This window comes from Danio aesculapii, chromosome 18 (genome assembly GCF_903798145.1).
Source record: "Danio aesculapii chromosome 18, fDanAes4.1, whole genome shotgun sequence".
Classification (NCBI taxonomy): domain Eukaryota; kingdom Metazoa; phylum Chordata; class Actinopteri; order Cypriniformes; family Danionidae; genus Danio; species Danio aesculapii.
This window is the reverse complement of record NC_079452.1, coordinates 47,645,416-47,670,673: the sequence shown is the minus strand read 5'-3', so window position 1 is coordinate 47,670,673 and position 25,258 is coordinate 47,645,416. Positions and strand designations below refer to the sequence as shown.

Here is a 25,258-nt window from a genome sequence, read left to right as displayed (position 1 = left end):
AAATCACTGCATATCCAGGCCAGCGAAATATTAATATCCACTGTGCCTACAGCATGATTTTTAGATGAGTTTTCCTTTTCATGTTAACGGCAATTAAACCTGTATGCAATCTAAACCTTATTGAATTACTATAAGAAAGCACTGGCCTTGAGCACACTTATGTTCTTCCACAGATAAAGCGGATGATATTCCCGGCTCTGTGACTCAGGAGAGGGATGAGAAGGGAGAAGGAATAGTGATTCTGCGGTGGCCTGAACCTCTTCACCCGAACGGACTGATCCTCATGTATGAGATCAAATATCGTCTGGGAACTGAGGTTAGTGTTACAACTAACTCGTACACCATTAAAAATAGTTATAACCAAAGCCAAAGCCACACACCGACTAACTGAGGATGTGTGTGTGTGTGTGTGTGTGTGTGTGTTTCAGACTGAGAAGCATGAATGTGTATCGCGGCAGCAATACAAAGTGCTGCGAGGTGCTCAGCTTAGCAATCTGGCCTCTGGAAATTATTCAGCTCGAGTCAGAGCCACTTCTCTGGCTGGAAACGGGTCTTGGACTGAACCAGTGTCCTTCTACGTGCCACCCCCTAAAAGTAAGAAATGCACTCATTGACTTACTTGTAGGATACAGTATGTGTTTGATGATAAAATAATAACAATAGTTGTAGGGCCGCACAATATATCGCTTCAGCATCGATGTTGTAATGTGCACATTCGCAATAGTCACATCGCATGATATACAATGCTGAGTCTGAATTATAGTAGACCAGCAGCTACAGAACTGTATTTAATTACTCTATTATACCTAATTTATACGATTTATGCAAAACAAAATCTTAATTTAATATCTACATTTCAAAGCAAAAACATGAATTATTTACTTACCCCACTGGCCGATACTTTTACTTGTTTTAAAGGTGCTGTATGGAAGTTTTTGACTCTTCTAAAGCATAAAAATAGCATATGTTTGCAGATTACAAAACATGCTAAGTGAACATTCTTGAAAAAACAATGCTAAAGTCAGATATTTAGCTTTGAAAATGTCCCTTCCATGCCAGAATGTCTGTCTTTGTTTTGGTCCCTTTAACCCACCCAATGCCAGTTTAACTAATTCCTTGTTGGAAAACAGCATATTTTATTCATTCAGTCATGTAGGCTCTTAGAGTATCATCCGCGACTGAAATATGACCTCCTGTGGACAGTAGCAAACTCTGAGATGAGACGCAGATTCAGAGTTCCACATGAGGAGGTTATTAATTAGCAAATAATATAAATATTACGAACCTAAACATTAGGTGAGCAGGTTACGATATGTTAACCCTGTGTTCTAACAACATGCTACATGATGAGATTTGCAGTGATAAGCAATTTGGATGTTTGCACCATACGAAACATGGCAATATTTTAAATAAAGCCATTCAGAAGCACAGAATAGTGCACTCACAGCACTCCAACAAAATTGTAAAGTTTACAATCAAATTAATGCATATTAAACCTCTTTGACATTTTTAAATGTACATGCTAAATTACTAATATGTCTTAGCTTGCACCGAGTCACAGTTCTAAAGATTAATTTCAAATGGTTTATTTTATTTTTTAAGATCTGAGGTGAACTCTCTGCTGCTGCTTTCAGTAGTATGGCAATAAATGTCATGTAAAATGGCATTCAAACTCGCATTATTAGCATTTAACACTGAATAAAGCACATGAGGTGTAACTGAGGTGATCACTGTCATAGTTTTCTGTTGTTCAGCTGCAAGAAAAAGAAGCCGTTTCTACATATACATATTTCAGGTGTTGGTTAGAACAAAAACTCCTTTAATATGGAAAATAATCCTTCTATCGCATGCTGTTGCTTTTATTTAGAACACAATTTATATCAGCCCTTAATCAGCCTTTTAGGCTCGATAGTCAGGCACACTCCTGTTTATGTCGTCAATCTGGCAACTTGCGCCTGCGTTTGTTTTGAACCAGGTGTGCAATACTACTCAAACTTACTGCACCTTTAAGGAAAAACTCTTAATTTTGACTTATTTCTTCTGAAGTCAATCTTTTTTTACTAGATCTAAGTCTTATTAGATCTTATGTTAGATCTTTTTTAAATATTTGGACTTGAAACAAGACTAATCAAAGTAAGAAAAGCATTTTTTTTTGCATTATGATTTTTCAAGTTCTGTACCTGAATACTGTCAGACTCCCCAGAAATAGTGTTCAAATGGTGCTATTCAAACTCTCTTGTGAAACTGTATTCATATCACAACATTTATCTCAGAAATATTAAATATCGCCAATATCAGTTTTTTCCAATATCATGCAGCCCTTAAATGCCTAGTGGTCAATGCGCCAACATATAGTGCAAGTTCAAATCAATACTTTCCCAATCCCACCCCACCCCCCACTCTCTTTCTAACTTCACTTCCTGTCAATAATAACTGTCCAATCATAATAACAGTAAAAATAATTCTTTAAAAAATTATGATAATTATCACAACAATATTCACTTGATTAAACGATAACAGTGGATATAGGGCTCATGCTTCAAAGTGGTATTAAACGCTGCTGCTTGTTTTACACAAATTGCGCCCAATAGCAGTGTAGCTCAAGTTTAGGTTTGTCTACATGTGGATTTGCATCGAATCGATCAGACAAGCAGCTCCACAGTGAAGTATTTGAATTTAGAGAAGAACACAATGTCTCTGTGATTTAATTTAAAGCCTAACGAAACAGGCTTATGAAAAGCCTAATGAAAACTCTGACCATGCACATACAAACATGAGAAACACTGTCCATGAACAATCCAGTTAAAGGGAGATTTTATGAGTTTACTGTACTACCAGTAACTACACCATGGTAATGGGGCGGGCAGTGTCAGGTGATATACATGTGAATTTCATTTTATTATTGTAGGTAGACATGTATTAAAGGAGTAATGGAATATAATCACAGTAATTGCTGTTATAGAATTTGTGCAATGCATTTTTAATGTATTCAGGCTGGTGTTAGATCACCATAGAAACAACGTTGTTACATAGTTACCACGAAATGGTAATGTGGTGCTATATGTATTATTTTAACAATGGATAAAGTGATCTGAATGTACATTATTAGATTTAATGTTTAATTAACACAAATGTATTATTATTATTATTAAGAGAATAAGCCCCTTCAGATAAATTACCTTGTTTTTTAAGAGGGTCTTCAATATTCACAAATATACGGTATACACAAATGACAGATACAGCAGTGCAGTAATACAACAAGTAAACACAAAACAAGACAACACAATTTACCCACACACACATACACAAACTCTCAAAAAGCTGTCTAACCACACAGAAATATGCATCTTTCACATTATTACTGTTACAATAGTTATTCAACCATATGCAAAGAAAAATAAGAAACAAATATAAAATACAGCGGGGGAAATAAGTATTGAACACGTCTTGTTTTTTCCTGGAAATGATATTTCTAAAGGAGCTGTTGACATGGAATTGAACTAGATTTTGGTAAAAATTCAAACAATACAAACATGAAAATAAAACGAAACGAAAAAAATTCTGAAAAATGACTTTAATAACAATAGAATGGCACGAGGAGAAAGTACTGAACTACTGGAACGTATTAATACTTTATATAAAAGGCTTTTTGGTGAAGGTAGCCTCTCATATGGAGGATGAACTCAACTGCATTGCTCAGGTGTGAGTTGTTCACAGACTTCAACAGAGAGTAAAAATCTTGATGGTTCTGTGGGTCTAGTCTATCAAATCTGATCTTTAATTTGTATTTTATGTTGGATTCAAGTCAGGTGATTGGCTGGGCCATTCTACAGCTTGATTTTCTTTCTCTGAAAGCATTTAAGTTTCCTTGGCTGTGTTGTGGATCATTGTCTTTCTGAAATGTCCACCCTGGTTTCATCTTCATCATCCTGCTAATGTAGATGTTGGACTGAAGCAGCGGATATTAATTTACAATGAGGAAAGGCAGAGGGATTGCTGAAGAACAGCTGCTGTCTGGGCTTTCACTGCCTTTCTACACATCCCTTTCTTCATGTGTTCAATACTTTTTCCCTACGTCATTTAAATTTATTACGCATAACTTTAATTTGTAAACTAATTAGATTTGTTTTCTTTGCATATATGGATTCTTTGGTTGTTACCAACATCCAGGGAAAATTTCAAGTCAACGGCACCTTTAGAAATATGTTTTCTAAGAAAAATGGTGCCGTGTTCAATACTTATTTTCCCCGCTGTATAAAAAATATATATAAAATAAAAATGTGGGAAAAAAAACAAAACTCTTTGTTAAGAACAAGGGCTGCCAAAAGAGTTTACATTTACAAGATAAAAGTTTTGTTACATCATGTAGTTTTTATCATTATCCGATATAGTAGTCTAAAAAATTAGTTTAAATAAACAGTTGGCTTTCTGGTTTCACTCAGGAGCAAAAATCTACCTTCAAATTTCAAAAAAAGAGATATTTGACATTTATTGTGATAATCAATATTGATTGATATAGGAAAAATATTGTTTTAGTAAAAATATAGTATTTTTAGTAAAAATGTAGTATTGTTTTGACCATATCGTCTAGCCCTAAGAAAAAAGTGTATGCTTACTGATGATGACTCTATTTAAAGGAATGCTTGTGATGCAAGATATTCAGTCTAATGTTTTGTTTATCTTTCTGTCCTTCTCTCTTACAGGGAATTATGATAATGCCTTCTACGTGGCCATCATTATCCCTGTCATAGTGCTACTGTTGCTGCTCTTCGTGATCGTAGCTGTCATCATTGTGACCAAAAAGAGGTTGATATCTCAGCTATTAAAAATGAGATTTCTTTTTTTACTTCCACTGTCTAGCACTGTTTTTCATTGTGTTTTAATGCTTCTTTTCAGGAATAGTGACAGGATAGGAAATGGTGTGCTGTATGCTTCTGTGAACCCCGAATACTTCAGTCCATTTGAAAGTAAGTATTAGGTTCATAAACTAGGTTGTGTTGCATTTCAAAGAACTTTCTTAACTAAGAGTACTTTAGCTGTTTTTAAGCCAAACTAATAACAATGCATGTTTCCCTGTTTTAAACAGAATTATAACTACTGTACATTTATAACTGTAAATGATCAATAATCATTATCAAACTAATACAATGTTTTTTACATTGACTTTGACGCTTTCACTGACAGACAAAACTTATACAGTACATACGATCATTAAGAAAATGATTAAGCAATCCATATTACTGGAAATATTTGTCACAGCAATAAAGATTTATCTACTTTTATTCAGTCATTAAATCATCATGATTGGCAGAATATGTTATAGGAACTTATATGTCATATATATTACAACGATTCTGTTTCTGCCACCTCAGTGTATGTGCCAGATGAATGGGAAGTGGCTCGAGAGAAGATCACCATGTGCCGTGAGCTGGGCCAGGGCTCTTTTGGTATGGTGTATGAGGGCATTGCAAAGGGTGTTGTTAAAGATGAACCTGAGACCAGAGTGGCTATCAAGACTGTAAACGAATCCGCCAGCGTACGTGAACGCATCGAGTTCCTGAACGAAGCTTCAGTTATGAAGGAGTTCAACTGTCACCATGTGGTAAGAAACGGCAGAATCTCACCATACAGTTGATTTTGAAATTGCTAAATATGTATATTTAGTTATGGGAACTGGTCGGTATTAAGATCCTGATGGTATGATAACCTTTGATAAAAATATCACGGTTTCACAGTATTGTGATTACTGCTCTAAAATAGGTTCTTTTTAAATGTCTGGGCAAAGAAACAGGAACTTTTTCCCTCATTGAACACAAAGTTTATTTTAGGAAACATTTCAAATATTTTGAAACCATGTCAGGCTAAATAATGAAAATAAATCATTAACTTCTACTGTCTTCATTAGTTTCGAAAACACAGATTTCTTTACACCTTATAAAGTCATTCCAGTTATCTTTCTGGACCAGCAGCTCTTCATGTGGATGCTTTTTTGCTGCTGGAGATACTGTTGCTTTAAATAAATAAAATTAAATAGTCTTTGGCAACAAAAACTACAAACACCTTGAAACATTATACTGGACAATTTTAGCGGTTATAAAACCGTGACTTTTCAAACCGCGGTAAACCTTGTAACCGATTATGGTCCTAAGCCCATTTAGTTATTTGGTGTATCATTTCTATGCCACCATACAAATGCGGAAAATAATGATCCTCTTTAAACAGGTTTCTTAGGCCCTGTTTACACCTGATATTAAGATATGTTTACTGTGCATCAATCTTATCACAAATGGGGGACACTACAGTAACCATACCCCAAAACTTAAATTAGTAGTTGCCTTCCATATCCTTTTTTTCACTGGTAAGCCTTGATCTAATGAAAAAAAAAACATACACAAACACTAATTAAAATATGTTCTCAAAATAAAATGAATAACTTCTTTAAATAGAACATTTGCACACCAACCTACTCTATTATTCTGTTTTGAGTAGGGTTGCATAATATTGGAAAAGCTGGAAATTGCAATATGTATACAATTTCATTGGAAAATTACATCCAGGTGAAGTCAAGTTTCCTCTCTAGGCTTAGAAAGTGAAGTAAAAGCTCTATATGAAAAGAATTCATTCATCCATTTAGATTGGTTGGGTTAGGGTTAGGGGTGCGCCTGAATGCTTTAAATGCTCACACAGTCACAGGGCTTCAAAACACATGCATATCATAAACTTTCACTCTATTATGGTTCAACTTTGCTGTAACTTCACAAATCTCATGTGTTCTGAACTGTGGCTCCTGGTCAACTGGTCAAACCTGGTCGATGTAACTAGTCCAGGTGCTCACATTGCCATATCAATGCTGAAATTATTTATTGTGCATTTTTTTGTCTATTTTTGTCTAATATTGTCTATTTTTTTGTCGTATGATGTATTGCACCAAACTACATTGCGATAAACGATATTATTGTCATTTTAAAACCATTATATAATGCCAGAATGACAATATAATATCATCACAATGCAAGGACACTCTTGCAAAGAACACATCATATTTTATTCTTAAGGATATTTCATTTAATTATAGTCATTTTAACTATTTAATAATTAGGCATTAAAATCAGAATGTGAAAACTGAAATTGTGAAATTGTGAAATTGAAGGAAATAGGATATTTCCTATAATAGGAAATATCCTAAATAAATATTAATAAATATTAACAAAAAAGTGCAAGTTAAAAAGTAACAGACACTGTGATATCTGCTACCAGGTCTATTTCTAGTTGTCAGACAGCCACATAAAAGTATACTAATAATAATAATTCCTTACATTTATATAGTTCTTTTCTGGACACTCAAAGCGCTTTTTTTGCGCATTTTTGGGGGGAATCTCCTCATCCACCACTAATGTGCAGAATCCACCTGGGTGACGGGACAGCAGCCATATTGCAGACTGCACACCACACACCAGCTGATTGGTGAAGAGGAGACAGAGTGATGAAGCCAATTATGACATGATGATGGTTAGGAAGCCATGATGGACGGAGGCCAGTGGGAATATTTGGCCAGGATGACGGGGTTAAACCCCTACTCTGTTTTGAAGGACATCCTAAGATTTTTAATGACCACAGAGTCAGGTTTAACATCTCGTCCGAAAGACGGTGCTTACTGAGCAGTATAGAGTCCCCTTCACTACACTGGGGCATTAGGACCCACACAGAAAGCAGCTTGTGAGCCCCCTGCTGGCCACTTCCGGTGGTATGAGAAATTGAGTTCCCCCTGAGAATTGGGTCTGCCTATAGGACCCCAAGTGATCCTATTGTTTTACTGGAGTTGTAATAGGTATAGTTTGTCGTGCCTACTTATAAGGTACAGTATATAAAATCACATTCATAATTTATATAATGTAAAAAGCGTGACTATTTCATTTCATCATTAAAATGGCATGTATAAGCGTTTTATTGACCCTTCTGTATACTCATGTATAATTAAAGGCAAGCACGGGTTATGAAAATGAGCATTTATCTTTTATACTGTTTAGTTAGCCCATTTAGCTTATGTGCTAGCATAATTATACCCCTACCATTAGCCTCCTGGCTACAATAAGCTAACGCAGGTCTGATTAGCCACAGAATAATGTATCACAATAATAGCTTTTGATCAGGTATTCACCACAGACGATCCCTTAGGCGTCCTAAGCAGACTCGATTGCAGTGGGGAATTGATTACTCTCCACACCGGCAGCAACCTAGCTTTCCCATGTGGTCTCCCATCCAGGTACTGACCGGGTGCAGCTCTGCTTGCCCTTTGTGGGCGACTATGTGAGAGTTGCAGAGAGCAAGCTGCCGGCTAGTAATTTATACTAAATAATATAGAATTTTTTGGATCATATTGACTCCAGAAGAGATAGAGATGTTGCACAATCAGTTAAATGCTGCTAGAATTGTTTATGTATGGGCAATATATATATTGCATCACCAAAAATGATTGAGCTCATGTCCATGTGTTGTGCGATAAGTGGATATATTAAATATTGTGACAGGCCTATGTGCAACCCTGGTTTTGAAGTATAATTGGTTCCGGTAGTTTGTTCACACAGAATATTTCGAAAAGGAAAAAATACTTTAAATACCTGTGTGATGCACTTCTACTGCAAAGTCCACTTCTACTAGTTTGCTTTCTTAAAAGTTTTTTATATACTAGACGCAGATGTCTCTTTTGTACCCTGATGTAGGTGCGTCTTCTGGGTGTGGTTTCACAAGGACAGCCTACTCTAGTAATAATGGAGCTGATGACACGGGGTGATCTGAAGAGCCACTTGCGCTCGCTCCGTTCCAAAGAGGTACACAATCATCCTGCTGACTTTGCATGCACAAAACAGTATACTGACTGATTACAAATATACTGATAGTTTTATTATTTTTCTTCTGCTCATCGTGTTATTCCCTGCAGATTTATAGTCAGCTTTTGGAATAGGGGTTTGTAGTAGTAGAAAAAGAGATAATTCAGTAGTGAGGATTTATTTTTTCTTTTTGACATGTAGCAGGGCTCCAGCAGCCAGTCTTTGCCTCCGCTGAAGAAGATGATTCAGATGGCGGGTGAGATAGCGGATGGGATGGCCTACCTCAATGCCAACAAGTTCGTGCATCGAGATCTGGCTGCCAGAAACTGCATGGTTGCTGAAGACTTCACAGTTAAAATCGGAGGTAATTCTTAGTTGTGCACAGTACATTAGTCTTTATCAGCAAATCTTAAGAAGAACTAGGTGTTTGAGAGGTTTGTTCTCTACTTGTGTTTAGACTTTGGCATGACAAGGGACATCTATGAGACTGACTACTATCGCAAAGGAGGCAAAGGGCTGCTGCCGGTCCGCTGGATGTCTCCAGAGTCTTTGAAAGATGGCGTCTTCACAACTAATTCTGATGTCTGGTACGAGCTTCACACACAGACACATAAATGCAAGACTTTGTTGCTTCTCTGTGAAGTGTGTGTGAAATGAACTTGCATGGATGTAACCGGTTAAGTATTTAGATGTACTGTACACTACAGTTCAAACGTGGTAGGCCTGTAAAAAAAAATGTAACAATGGTTTTGAAATAAGCAGGCCTCTTTAAAAACGAAGGCTGCATTTATCTGCTAAAAAAAGTGTATTGAAAAAACTTGTGAGCAGTTTTGAAATATTTAAAATGTATAGGTTGTTTTCAGTTACGTGCTTCGGGTGACTCGCGAAATTCAGATGGAGGGCAGGAAGTAAAAAACTGAATGGAAGACACTGTGGAAAGTCCGTATTTTTGCAATTTATACCATATTTCAAAGGAAATATAAATAGAAAATAAGCACAGATGTTGAGCATGATGCTTATATCATAAAGAAGGCTGAGTTTTCTACTGAACTAAACAAAATTTGCCTGTTATCGAGGCGGTAGATACTGCATAAGCTACGTTACGTGAAAACAATACTATAGTAAAAACTATAGTGTTTGGAAGCATACTATATATAATTACTTGAATTAATCTGTAATAGTAATTCTATTGTTGTTGTGGTATGACTAGGGCCAGACAGAATCTGTGGACATTTGTTTGCTATTTCTGCAGAGAATTTTGGTAAAAATCTGTGAATTTCTGCGGAATTATTTTGGGAGTATCAAAACTAAAACCCTAATATGTGAAATAAAAAATAATATCTTTTAAACTTTTATTTAATGTTTAAAATGCAAATCCAGTTAGATTCACTTTATTTGTTAAAGAAAGCAAGTCTGTCATATAATATATCTACTAAAAGACAGAAAATATTACTGTACAAACTGCATTGTACATAAATCAGATGAACATTTTCATATTAGTCAATAATATTACTGTAATTATTAAAAAACTGAATAAATTTAGCTTTACACACATCTACTCAAGTAAATAAACAGAATTAATGATGGGCTAAAAATCTGCGAAAATCTGCAGAAAATCTGCAGGATTCTGCGCGCACAGATTCCGTGTGGGCCCAGGTATGACCCAACTTTAGTAATAAACAAATTATTCAATAGGCTTCAGTTTTCTACGCTATAATCACAATGCACCACAGTTTACGCTAACGTTACAGTATTTATTACAGTTTATCAGTTAACAAAGAGTTGTACACATTATACACTTTACTATGTGGTTCAAAACAGGTTTATTATAAATGACTATAGATTTCCCCCATGCAGATATCTCTCAGACATCACGAAATAACAGATGAAAGCATACAAAAGCGTGGGAGCACAGTCTTATTTAGTTCTTGTAAGGGGGAAAGAGCTCCACAATAATAACTGTCTAGTTTTGACACAAGGGTTGCATTTCTTTTTGTTTTGTCGATGAACTTAACATCAACAAACATTCAAAGCTGTTGCGCATCTCGATGTTCACGTTACTGTTGTTTATTCTGCTGGAACGCCAACGATAACTTGGATTATTGCGAAACAAGAGATTTCATTGCAGCGGTTACATGGCAGGGTACGTTATTCATATTCTCCTGGATTTTGTATAAGTGTGGTGGCGTTTGTATCTGCTTATTATATAATACATTAACGTATAATACACATAGCTAGGCCTGTATATAATCTTTATTGGTGCTCTCAAACGAATTATCACATTCAAAAAAAGTTTGTACACATGGATGTATTGAATAAATGTTGATTACATGCCGCCTTTTCTTCTATTTTTCAGCCAGTTTCCTGAACTTTCCCCTTTATGAGCAAAAACTTTTGGAAGTATATAAGCCCTTCGGCATTTCTTATTTTGACTACTTTAAACAATTGTAAACAACATAAAACAGAAACATTTAGATTTCTGATAGTGATTCCTACTGTATGTAGAAGAATCACTTCCTGCCCTCCATCTGAATTCCGCGTGTCATCAATGACGTCGAAAACAACCTATTCCTGAAATGGCAAAGCTGTTTCACTATTCTTCAGTGTCACGTAATTCTTCACAAATCATTTTGATAGTTTTTAGATATGGAGTCCACAGTTGTTGTTTTTAACTACCGAATATTTGGGCAAATTTTATGTTGATCATTTTTGACCCCCAAAAATGATAGTCCTTTTAAATTTATATATAAATATACCTATTAAAAAGATTTGAAACGAAATATCACAAATTGTAATTCCTTTGGTTAAGACATTTAATTTTAAAAATTATTACTCAAAAAAATCTAGTTTAATGAATTTAGGTATAAGCTCTTAGATCCAAAGAACGCTTTAAGTGCATCCAAATTGTGGCCGGGGATTTTTCCATGTGAGCAGCAGGCCGTCCCATCAGAGTCCCAGTAGCTCTTCTTCAGCAAAGGCCCCCCAACTGTCCAGAAAGCATTGAAACTGTCTCTTTATTTTTCTTAATACGACAGGAAGCCTCATAGGCCTGTAAGAGGTGAAAACCCTTTAATGTTTTTTTTCCACTGATGTTCCGTGTCAAGGGAGAGAATGCATCACTTCCAGACATTCTTCCAGTCCCAGCCAAGCGAAACGTGCCCAAACACATTGTGTCTTTGTCTCAGACAGACTGTCTCTCCACAGCTTCAGTCCCAGCAGCAGCAGCGGATCAGTAGAACAGAGTCACGGTGCCATAGACCGACTCCATTTCCCAATCTCCAGCGTCCCACAGCTCTGTCACTCCGTGTGCTGTTAACCTCCTCCAGATGTTTGGTAATGACAGGGTTTGGTGTGCCAGGACAGACCCGCCTCCCTGTCCCTCCGTCCGTATCTGCCTCTTTTGAAGTCCCCGAGATGAAAAGAGCCACTGCGAGCTCCCATCTCGTACTCCCATAAACCTCGCTGTTAGGTGTCTTTATTTGCCCCCCCCCCCCACCCCCACCCCCGAAAAAAAGTGCGGTTTTGTCTTTCCACACGCAGATGTTGCAGCCAATTAGATGCAAGTCACTGTTGTAATGGTCCTGTTTTAAAGGGTGTTGAGCTTTGTCTCAGATCCCCGGCCAATGTCGAAAATTTGTCCTCCGAGAGCTAATGAATAACGACTGGCAACAGTGCGGTCTTTGTGTGCTTTTTATTTGGGGTTTGCCGACTTTCTGCTCCGCCGCTGCACTTTCTCACCGGCCGCCGGCTAATATATGGACTCGTTTTCATTAATGAGGAACACAGGGCTAACAAAAACACCACACTAAAAGAGAAGAGTTCAGGTCAGCGGCTCATGCGGCGTTTGCGATGTTTTTGAAAATGAGCAATTTGTTGTTCCAGGCTAGAAAAAACACAAGGATGCATTCGCAGCACTTTTGGTATCGCCCGCTTTTAGGCGCTGCACTTGTCTATTGGTGCATCTCTTGACCTTAAAAGGCCTCATTCCTTTCTTCGGAGTTACTTGATATGTGCAGTTGCTGGACACATTTCCTCTAAATGCATTTGTATAACCAGTTCCTCTCTTTGCAGGTCGTTTGGTGTGGTTTTATGGGAGATTGCCACATTAGCCGAACAGCCCTACCAGGGCATGTCCAACGAGCAGGTACTGCGCTTCGTCATGGAGGGAGGACTTCTGGATAAACCGGACAACTGTCCCGACATGCTGTGAGTCCACCAACTGCACGTTGCTCCCAAATTTGGCAGAGCGCTTTACAATGTTAACCCTTTGTCCTCTAGCTGACTCTTGTCCATTTAGGGTTGCGATATCACGTTAAAATGTTGATAGTATGTCAGCAGATGCGGCCACTAACGTCAGGCCAAGTGAAAGCCTGACTGGTGTCATTTGCGTCACGGGTTAAAATGAGACAAGTGACATCATGTTGTCAGGGAGCCTCCCACCCATAGAAGGGAGAATGTTTGCTTCCCATGAGGGCGACTGTCAGAGTGACCCAGACTCCTCTAGTGTAACTTAAGCAAGACACTGCAGACCAAAACAATTTAGACATTTTGGACTTTTTAACTTTTCATAGTGATTTATTTGATATTTATTCAACTTTTCAAGTCTTGTTTCAGTTTGATAGAAAGAAAACATCCAAAATACACTTTTGTATCAATTTGTGTCTGTAGATTTCAATTGCAGTTAGACATAGGCCGGTATAAGATTCTGACGGTACGATAACCTCTGATAAAAATACCACTGTTTCACAGTATTGTGGTTACTGCTCTAAAATATATTCTTTTTAAATGTCTTTTTCCCCCATTGAACACAGAATATTTTATTTTAGGAAACATTTATAATATTTTGGAACAGTAAACAGGCTAAATAAATCAAATAAATAATTGACTTCTGCCATCTTCGGTCTTTTCAAAAAGCATGAACACTTGATGATGGGTCACAGTTGTCTAATGTTGACTAATTGAAATATCTAGGTCTTTGGCTCGACACTGAACTGTCCTTTAAACCCCATATTAATTTCATGGTTAAAAAGTCATATCGGCGCTTACGTTCTCTTTATCGTTCTATTATTTTTCATTTGAATTATGGAAAAAATTCTTTCTCAATTAATTTTCCCTATTATTGATTATGCTGATATTATTTATAACAATACCTCTGATATTATTCACAAACCTTTAAATACTGTCTTCAATTCTCTATGTAGGTTTGTTTGTTTGTTCCATTTACCTCCTCATATTCTCTTCAACATACGCAACAGAATTACCATTTTGTTCCAAGAATTACAACAGAAAGTGGCCGTAGGTCCTTTCAATACAAAGCTCCTTCTGACTGTATCAATCTTTCTTCTTTTTTTAGATTAAGACATTTAGTCTTTTATGGACTTATGTATTTTCTTGTAGATGTTTTTAATATTTGGTTCCATTTTAAATGCTTATTATTTATTTGTATATCAAATTGTTTGTACTTTTGCATGTTTTTGCTTGCTTAGGCTTGAGACTGTGAGAAGTGTTTCAGGTGAAGCGTGCTGCTTGTTTGTTTGTTTTGTTTAGCTGTACGTTTGTTATGATATGTTGTACTCTGTTTGATTTATGTAGTTCTTAGGGACCCCCGTGAAAATGTTCATCTCAAGGGGCTATCCCATTCAATAAATTCAAATTCAAAACATAAAAAAATTACATATACCTTAGGAACAGTGTAACAGACATTTTTTGCCTTTTTAAAACCTTGACTTTTCCAAACCGTGGTACACCTTGAAACCAGTCATCATCTCATGCCAAATTTGCAATACATATTTTTTGTTTCATCTGCACCGAATTATACACACCAAATGAAGCTTTAATGAAGCATTTTCTTTAATGAAGCATTGCTTCGTTTGCATATTTAAATAACAGGTTTTCCTTTGGCTTAGTCCCATATTTATCAAGGGTCACCACAGTGGAATTAACCGCCAACTATTCCAGCATATGTATTACGCAACGGATGCCCTTCCAGACACAACCCAGTATTGGGAAGCATCCATACACTCTCGCATTCACACACACACTCATACACTTCGGCCAATTTTGTTTACTCATTTCACTTATAGCGGATGCCTTTTTGACTGTCTGGGAAACTGGAGCACACGGAAGAAACCCACACCAACACAGGGAGAACATGCTAACTCCACACTGAAATGTCAACTGGCCCAGCTGGGACTTGAACCAGTGACCTTCTTTTCGTGAGGCGACAGTGCTAACCACTGAGCCAAAAATTACAAAGCTTGTAATACTAAAAAATGTTTGCAACTCTCAAAGCACTCAATCCACTTGGGAAGTATGGCGATAAGCATTAGTTAATTGTTTACCCTGTTCACCTGCAGTGTCTTGACTTAAGAGCTCCACACACTAATCTTCACATCATTGTCTGCTTGCGTCACTCATCTGCTCTGGCGTTCTCCTTTTCTGGGCTGATGTCAGCAGCGAGGCATCTGTCTGTTTCTCCTGACCTCTTTCTCCTGCAGTCTCTCGTTCTTGTCTCGACTGTTATGGAAACACAAACCCCGGGTTTCCATGGCAGCCACGGCGAGATGTCCTGATTGCACGAGAGAGGAGGCCCGAGCGTGTGCTGTGCTGCGCTGCACATCTAGAGGCTCGGAATCTGTCATCTGTATCTCATCACAGCTCTCAGCTAAACATCATCAAGTCAGGATGTCGCTCACATTTTTGTGATATCATGAGAATTCAAGCAATGCTTGGATCAAGTACAAGGGCAGGGAATCAGAAATAGTGTGCAGAATGCTGATCCTTCAATGGTGTGCTTGTACATTTTGTAGAGCTTGTTGTTTCTCTGTTTTTGAATAGTGTATCAATTGTTCTATCATGGTACTGTCTTGTTGGTTTAGGTTTAAAAAAGGCATGCAGGTTTCTTGCTTCATCATTGTCCTTCATGAAGCTGAGTTATAAATAAGTGTTTAGTGTGTTGTCTAGCTTGGTATCAGACATTATCATCTAAAGAGCATGCTGCATGTATTTGAAAGGATTACAATTTTGATGATAACTGTTCTGCACCCACTGGCCACTTTATTAGGTACACCCACTACTCATTAACGCAAATATCTAATCAGCCAATCGCATGGCAGCAACTCAATGCATGTAGACATGGTCAAGACGATCTGCTGCAGTTCAAACTGAGCATCAAAATGGAGAAGAAAGGCAACTTTGAACGTGGCATGGTTGTTGGTGCCAGACAGACTGGTCTGAGTGTTTCAAAAACTGCTTATCTACTGGGCTTTTCATGCACAACCCTCTCTAGTGTTTTAGAGAATGGTCCGAAAAAGAAAAAATATCCAGTGAGCGTCAGTTCTGTGGGCGCAAATGCCTTGTTGATGCCAGAAGTCAGAGGAGAATGCCCAGACTGGTTTGAGCTGATAGAGAGGCAACAGTAACTCAAAAAAACACTTGTTACAACCGAGGTATGCAGAAGAGCATCTCTGAACACACAACACATCAAACCTTGAGGCAGATGGGCTACAGCAGCAGAAAACCATACTGTGTGCCACTCCTGTCAGCTAAGAACAGGAACCTGAGGCTACTATTTGTACAGGCTCACTAAAATTGGACAATAGAAGATTGGAAAAATATTGTCTGGTCTGATAAGTTTTGATTTCTGCTGCAATATTCAGATGGTAGGGTCAGAATTTGGCGTCAATAACATTAAAGCATGGCTCCATCCTGCCTTGTATCAGTGGTTCTGGCTGGTGGTGGTGGTGTTATGGTGTGGGGGATATTTTCTTGGCACACTTTGGGCCCATTAGTACCACTTGAGCATTGTGTCAACGCCACAGCCTACCTGAGTATTGTTGCTGACCATGTTCATCCCTTTATGACCACAGTGTACCCATCTTCTGATGGCTACTTTCAGCAGTATAACAGGCCATGTCATAAAGCACGAATCATCTCTGACTGGTTTCTTGAACATGACAATGAGTTCACTCAAATGGCCTCCACAGTCACCAGAATTCAACCCAAAAGAGCACCTTTGGGATGAGGTGGAACGGGAGATTCGCATCATGATTGTGCAGCCGACAAATCTGCAGCAACTGTGTGATGCTGTCATGTCAATATAGACCAAAATCTCTGAGGAATATTTACAGTAGCTTGTTGAATCTATGCCTTGAAGGATTAAGGCAGTTCTGAAGGCAAAAGGGGGTCTAACCCGGTACTAGTAAGGTGTACCTAATAAAGTGGCCAGTGAGTGTATTTTAACATGTTATTTATTGATGTGATGGCAAAACTCAATTTTCAGCATCCATAATCAGGATTCAGAAATTATTCCAATACTGTATCATTCATTAATTTTCCTTCAGCTTAGTTCCTTATTTATCAGGGGTCACCACAGAGGAATGAACCTCCAACTATTCCGGCATATGCTTTACACAGCAGATGTCATTCCAGCAGTAACCCAGTACTGTGAAACATACTGTATTATGTTATAATAAGGTAATATTTATTTATTATAATAAAATGTATTATATTTATTTAAATCAGAAATCGTTTGCATTATAAATGTCTTTTCTGTCAGTTTAATGTGAGCAGCATTGCATGTATCTTTTAAAGAAACGGCAGTACCAGAATCCACTGCGAGAATACAAGCTTGATGAAATAACATGTATGATCAAGGAATATGTCAATTATTAAACATAAAAGAACCAAAAGTAGTCAAAACAGGGCGACGTTTATTTTATGGCTAGTGCTGTATCTCACCTTTAGCACCTTTAGCTTAGCAACATGCTAACATAAAACTTTTTTAGTATTGATATTGAGTCCAATTTTTCATTTCATTTGCTATTTGTGGAGATGTTGTTTGGTTTTGGAAAAGAGATCAGTGCAAACAGCAGGGCAGGATTTATCACTTTTTTTGATTGGGATTGAATTTGCTTCAGTGTGTAATAACACATGGACTCTGCTATGAAACTGTGATCCAACCGACGCAAAACAGGCAGGTTACTCGCATTTGCCAGGCCGCTGACCGGAAAAAAATACATTGTTTTTAAGCAATGGCTGGGGAGGTTAGTTAACCCACAGAACAGTGTAACTTTCCGTCAGCGCCTAACATTCGTCAGAGAAATCTCTGGTGCCGTATTTGATACTGTGGAATGTTTTTGCCTGTGTGTTTTGTGCTGAGACGCTCCACTCTGAACCTGCGGCTGGAGGTCACTGAAAATGTATTTCAGTGGGCCAGTGAGAGCTGACACTATTCTTAGCTTGTTTGTGCATTTTACCATGATGTGGTGGAACAGTACCACACCAAACTGTTGTGATAATGGGTTTGGTGATTTTTATTTTTGTTTTGGATTTTTTTCCTGCTACTGCTGCTTGTGTGTTCCCAGCTGTTTACACGAGACAGGTTTATGGAGTGTTTAGGACAGTAGTGCTGGCGTAGTGTACTGTACAACCACAAAATGTTCTAGAAGCTGGGTTTTCAACAACAGTGTGCTCTGCTCTGCTGTGCTCCAGCTCTAGTGAACACTGCCACCTGTTGATGAGTGCCAAACACCTGGAGTTCATAGACATTATAAAGCTGTTTGCACTGCAGTATATGAGATTTGTACATCTCATATACTGCAGTGCAAATATGAGTTGAGTTTTAAATGATAATGTTTACACTGAGTAATATTTATAATATATTATTTATAGAAAGAGAGAAATGTCACCTAATTGGCCCGCTTTAACATTTTGAATTTGCATTTATTTTTACATTTTTAGTTTTCTTTTTGATTTTGGTTTTATGTTTTAGCTTTTGTTATTTTATTAAATGATTCTGTTTAACTTTAATTTGACATTTTAATAATTCTACTAACCTCAGCCAGTTACCAAGGCAACACTTTTAAATTGCTTTCAAGTTTTTCAGTGTTATTTCTTTATTTGAGATTTTTTACCAAAAGCAATTCTGAGTAGTTTCAATATTATATTATTATATTATTTCAATAGAGACTTCAAAACATTGTTGTTTTTTTTTAAACTGGTCACACTGGGCTCAAAAGAGATACAGTTAAAGTCAGAATTATTAGCCCCCCTGTTTATTTTTTTCATCAATTTCTGTTTAACGGAGAGATTTTCTCAACACATTTCTAAACATAATAGTTTTAATAACTCATTTCTAATAACTGATTTATTTTATCTTTGCCATGATGACAGTAAATAATATTTGACTAGATATTTTTCAAGACACTTCTATACAGCTTAAAGTGTCATTTAAAGGCTTAACTAGGTTAATTAGGTTAACTAGGCAGGTTAGGGTAATTAGGCAAGTTATTGTATAATGATGGTTTGTTCTGTAGACTATGGAAAAAGTATATAGCTTAAAGTGGCTAATAATATTGACCTTAAAATGTTTTTTTTTTATTATTAAAAACTGCTTTTATTCTAGCCGAAATAAAACAAAAGACTTTCTCCAGAAGAAAAAATATTATCAGACATACTGTAAAAATGTACTTGCTCTGTTAAACATCTTTTGGGAAATATGTAAAAAAGAAAAAAATTCAAAGGGGGGCATATAATTGACTTCAACTGTATGTATTTGATCTACTAAAAAGAACTGTCTCAAAAGAGTGATTTGAAACTGATAACACTGTTTAGACTGTGTATTTTTGAACTGGCTCAAAAGTGTACTTTAATCTTTTTTCATTCCCTAAAAACAACAAGAAAAGAGAATCTGAATATGCTCATCACATTGTATACTACTGAACTAGCTCAAAGGACAAACTTTATTCTTGAATGTAACTACATTGCTTGAGCTGTGTGCATTTGATTTACTAAAAAGAACAGCTAAAGAGTCAGTTGTTCAGGAATCAGACTACACTGTTGGTCTTTGATTCACTAAAATTAACAGCCTCAAAAGTGTAATTTCTTTATAAAGTTGACTACAAAAGTTCCATGGTATTTTTTGATTAACTAAAATGAACTGACTCCTAAAAGGGGATCGCACACCGGATGCGCTGCACCACGATGCACTCATGACAGTTGGAATTATTGCACACCAGACGCGCACATTCTCATTCATTCATTTTCTTTTCGGCTTAGTCCCTTTATTAATCAGGGATCTCCATTAATAATTATTAATCAGCGGAATGAACCACCAACTATTCCTACATATGTTTTACGCAGCGGATGCCCTTCTCTGGGAAACACCCATACACTCTCATTCACACACATACAATACGGACAATTTAGCTTACCCAATTCACCTATAGCACATGTCTTTGGACCTGTGGGGGAAACCAGAGCATCTGGAGGAAACCCATGTGAACATGGGGAGAACATGCAAACTCCACAAAGAAATGCCAACTGACCTTGCAGAGGCTCGAACCAGCGACCTTCTTGCTGTGAGGCGACAGCGCTACCCACTGTGACGCTCAACGCACATTCTTATATTATTTAATATGAAACTAATCAGATGGCGCTCTGTGGCGTAGCAGACATATGAACAGTGTCCTGATTTGTAGCTGGGCGCCTCAGAGAGCCGTCGACCTGTGGCACCGGTGTGTATACCCTGATAAGTCTATGTTTAGATTTCCAAAATGCATGGTGCTGAGTGACACAGCGTGGCTATTCGCCGAGTGGCACATCCAGTGTGTGACCCCCTTAAGAGTAATTTGTCTATTAGTGTGCATTTTCTGGTTGACAGTGAATTTATTGCATCACATCCAGTACAGTATAATTAATGTTGAGGATTAGTGTAGGATATTTGTATTAACTCACACGTGACTAAATCCATATCATAACACTGTATGTGTTCTGTATCTGCTCTACAGGTTTGAGCTAATGCGCATGTGCTGGCAGTACAACCCTAAGATGCGGCCATCTTTCCTGGAGATCATCAACAGCATAAAAGAGGAACTGGAGCCCCCTTTCCCGGAGGTTAGCTTTTTCTACAGTGAGGAGAACAAGCCGCCCGACACTGAGGAACTGGACATGGAGGTGGAGAACATGGAGAACGTCCCACTGGACCCCGCATCCACATTGGCCCCCTCTTCTCAGGGGAACACAGGAGCTCAATCCCAGAGCCCGCAGCCGCTTTCCCCAGCTCAGGCGCCTGGGACGCCGCTTGGGTCTGCACAGACTCCCTCCACCTCACCGCCCTCATCCTCAGCCTCTCCAGGCCTGGCTCTGGATAAGCACTCAGGACAGGTAGCAGCAAATGGACCGGTGGTGTTGCTGGGGCCGGCGTTTGACGAGACGCAGCCTTACGCACACATGAACGGCGGGAGGAAGAACGAGCGAGCGCTGCCACTGCCTCAGTCCTCGGCCTGCTGATCATCACAGGGTACACACATTTCCCTCCTCCCTTTGTCTACATGGTCGTATGTGTTTTTTCTTTCATTCTCGAGGAGTCAAAACTCAGCGCCGACCATGGAGGCAACCACCAGATGGATGGTGTCCTGCCTGGAAGTCATTCAGGTGGATCACTCAGTTCAAATGATTTGGAATGACGGAGGACGGTTTGTGCAGTTGAAAGAAAAAAGCCTCCAAAAACTCTTGCAATATTTAAGATTTCAGAACAAACCACCACACTGGAGGGCCCTGGCTTCCACAAAAAATGTTTCTAAAGGAAGAAAAGCTGCCAGTTCATTGTAACACAGGAGAGACTAGCCAGCAAGCCCAGCCCGTGAACACTTTAAGGGTGCATACGAGTGTGTTTTTCTACAAAACTACACATTCCCCTCCTCAGCGCAAGAACATTTCTTCCTCTAAGACTGTCTTTGTCATCACATTTCTCTTCAAGAAAGCGCAGAGACTGGATCTGCTGCAATCGCTTGTTCTCAGTCAGTGGTTGCTCATGTTACTGGTTAATCCACCCTTCAACTTCATATATTTCAAGGGTGTTTGTTACAGAGTGAGGTGGGCTTTTTTAAAAACTGCCAAATGTTTGCCAAATCAAATGTCCCTTTTTTTCTGAAAAAACAAACAAAAATATATTTATCACTACAAAACCCCTATCCACAGCCGACTTTAAGGTTGCACTCTGAAGTAAACTCTCATACTGTCTTCGATGGGGATTTCTGCACCTCATCTTTTACAATCAGCTTGAGTTTGTAAATCTTTCCCCTTTTTATATGGCTCTGATCTCCGACTATTGCATGGCAGTTCCTGCTGCACGCACCATCTGTGAGCTGAGCCTCTGTGAGAGCGATGTCTCTAGTCAAAAGAAAAGAGCGCGGCGCTAATCGAGAAGGTGAAGAGATCAGCGCGCCGTGGAGAGACGGATATGAATTAAAAGGGATCGACTCTGTCATGAAGCAGACTGATTACAGGGGCTTCATCTGTTTTGACTTCATCTGTTTTGTGAGATGAGTGAGGCATCATACACAGCAGGTATTTTTTTAGACTAGTCATTAGTCTCTCTGTACAATTCATATGATTCTAAGAAGGGTCTTACAGTTCTATGTTAGACCACAAGATCATTTACACACAAATCATTGGTTTGAGTCACTTTTGATAACTTTTTTACGGTTCTGATGTTCACCTCTTTGTCTGTACAGAAAGAAGCTGCTAATTTTTTTTCTTTTGTGGGTGATATATATATATATATATATATATATATATATATATATATATATATATATATATATATATATATATATATATATATATATATATATATATATATTAAAGAAATCCTTCAGGTTTAATATTTTATGATATCTCCACTACAGTCCATTTTCTTATGCTTTTTACTCTTCTTGCAGAAAAAAAAAACAAAAAACAAAAAAGTGAATAGCAATTTATTTTTATTTTTTCTCCCTGAGAGGTTGTCTGCATTGCCACATGTCCATTGCCTTGTGTTTTTTAATATTTCTCTATATTATTATTATTATTATTATTATTAGTTACAACAGACTCTTAGCTCTGCATGTGAACTTTAGGCACCCTTGATACAGTTGTCTACCATTGCGCCTCCTCATGAGGTGCAGCTCAATCTCAGGTTAATGTCATGGTTTTGTTCTCCAGACATTCTCATCATTGCTGATTCCACCTTGGAGTTTTTAAGTTGCTGGCCTCACCTTACAGTGTAGTAAACCGTACAGTATGTCAAAGTCCACACTTAAGTCTCTTAAATAGATGGCTTCATTTGCATTTCTTTACCCTCATAGATTTTTTTGTCACCCATCCATGTAAAGAATAGCAACTAACAGGGCTAATTGGACTGTCTTAACTTGTCTCACATACTCTACCCCAACCAGCCTGTAACAAAAAAAAAATACAAAGAGACGGTCATGATCTTTGCTTTGGCGTCTCGCACGACTCACCTCGATTTTTATAAATCTGTGATGAAACGTCACCTGTAACCAAATAAAAGCAGGTTCTATATCAGCAAAGCGATCGCTTTATTCAGAGAATGCTAAATAATACAGTAGGTTTCCCTGGCTAGTTGGCTTAAAAAAAAAAAGTTTTGTTTTGAAGGATTTCTCCATGTTTATTTGAGAATGTTACCCTGGACTTATCCTGTCTTAGAAGTTTATTTCCCCCCTTTGGAGGAATATTTATTTTTATTCTCTTTTTGTTCGTGATACCAGTTGAAATCACTGTATTAATGCCCTTATGATTTAGTGTAAATTCTGAATTCTAGATGCATTTTTCCATGATGTCATGACTGGGGGACTTTCTTTGTTTTGTTTTTAAAATTTCCTTCAGCATCTATCTACCTCATTCTCTTATATTTCAAGTGTGTAAGTATATGAAATGATCAAAAACATCTCGCTTTTTTCTGTAGAGGGCACCTTATCATCCTCTGTCATGTCTCAAAATTAAAAACACTTTAAGCACCACAGAGCACAAGCTCCCAGGAATGGAGAGAGAGAGAGAGGAAGTCATAGTGTGAACTGACATGTCTGTGGGATTTCTAATGGTGTGTCTATTGCGTCCCTTATCACATACACAAAACTGCTCCCGCTGCTCTCAATCACACCGCAATACTTTAGAAATACTCTTATTAAATGTCTAATTCACAATGGTTTCATCATCATGGATTTGGAGATAAAACATAGTTCTTTGCTATCAGTGTTTTTCTTTCATATGAAATATTCTTCTTTATTACTCCAATTGAAATCAATGAAACAGCTTTTTAAATAAAGGTTTAGGAGAGCCTAACACCTAGTTTAGGAACACCTAGTCACGCATATGCTAGCAAATTTGCTGTAAAATATTTTCATTGGAAGTCTAGATATAATGTTGTTACACTGTAAAACCCAGCAGTCAACTTTATCAAATGAAATGAGTGTTGTTAACTCAGAATTGACTGAAAGTTAATTTTACTCATTTGAAAAGAGTTTTGAACTCAGTGTTGAAGGTAATGAGTTCATTAAATACCTCATTACTTCAACTTAAATGGAGTAAGTTCACAGTACTCATATAGATTCGTTTTTTAACTCAAATGGTTTGTAGCAATCGGTTCCCTCAAACGATTTGGGTTCCCTTAACTTACTGGGTTTTACTATGCTCAAATTGCTTTGTTTTATCAAATGGATTAAGTTCACAGTACTCATTATGATTAGTTTTTGAACTTAAATAGTTTGTTGCAATCGGTTTCCTCAAATGGTTTAAGTTACCTTAACTTTTTGGGTTTTACAGTGTATTAAAAAAACCTAAGGCAATACTTATTGGGATAGTTCACCCAAAAAAATCTCATTTGCTGTTGATTTACATTAGGGTCTTACAAAGAAAAGGAAATGGTCTGTGCAAGGAACTGTTATTTACAACATTGGCTTGTCATGAAAATGTTCAGGACCGTTTACCAGGGAGTAAAGGTTACAATTTTGTAATAATGTTCTGTTTTTTTTGTAGCATAGCACGATTGGTTTATTTTTTAATACACTAAATGTTTTGGGGTTTTACTCTTGGGTTTTAGCACCGGTAGCCATCGACTAGGATTTTATGAATCACCAAAGACCACAATTTTGATTCAATTTCAAAAAGTTCTACTAAAGAAAAACAAATGTTACCCTTGACCACAAAATCTTCTCATGTTACACGGGTATATTTTTGCCAATAGGCAAAAATACATTGTGAATTTCTCTTTTAATCCAAAAATCATAATAATATAAGGTAAATATCATGTTCCATGGAGACATTTTGTAAATTTCCTAATGTAAATATATCAAAACAAAGATTTTAATTATATGCATTCCTAAGAAATTAATTTGGACAACTTTAAACTCTATTTTCTCAGTATTATCAGAATTTTTTGATTCTTTAGATTCAATTATTAAATAGTTGTATAATATACAGTTGAAATCAGAAATATTAGCCTCCCTTTGAATTTTTTTTTTTTTTCTTTTTAAAAATTTCCTAAAAGATGTTTAACAGAGCAAGGAAATTTCCACAGTATGTCTGATAATATTTTTTCTTCTGGAGAAAGTTTTATTTGTTTTATTTCAGCTAGAATAAAAGCAGTT

General features: G+C 37.4%; 1 protein-coding gene across 2 annotated transcripts in view; it reads left to right on the top strand.

The window, feature by feature from the left end:
* Positions 1 to 22,372, top strand: part of igf1ra (insulin-like growth factor 1a receptor) — a 172,596-nt gene extending 150,224 nt beyond the window's left edge. The window contains exons 12-21 of one of the 2 annotated variants that reach the window (XM_056477890.1): positions 174 to 316; positions 429 to 594; positions 4,704 to 4,806; positions 4,897 to 4,967; positions 5,373 to 5,602; positions 8,721 to 8,828; positions 9,033 to 9,192; positions 9,286 to 9,415; positions 12,900 to 13,034; positions 20,618 to 22,372. In XM_056477890.1, coding sequence (XP_056333865.1) covers positions 174 to 316; positions 429 to 594; positions 4,704 to 4,806; positions 4,897 to 4,967; positions 5,373 to 5,602; positions 8,721 to 8,828; positions 9,033 to 9,192; positions 9,286 to 9,415; positions 12,900 to 13,034; positions 20,618 to 21,119 — 1,748 coding nt within the window. In that variant the 3' untranslated portion in view covers positions 21,120 to 22,372. Of the gene's footprint in view, positions 1 to 173; positions 317 to 428; positions 595 to 4,703; positions 4,807 to 4,896; positions 4,968 to 5,372; positions 5,603 to 8,720; positions 8,829 to 9,029; positions 9,193 to 9,285; positions 9,416 to 12,899; positions 13,035 to 20,617 lie in introns of both variants that reach the window. The other variant, XM_056477889.1, reaches the window with a different exon arrangement.
* The last annotated feature ends 2,886 nt before the right edge of the window (positions 22,373 to 25,258 follow it).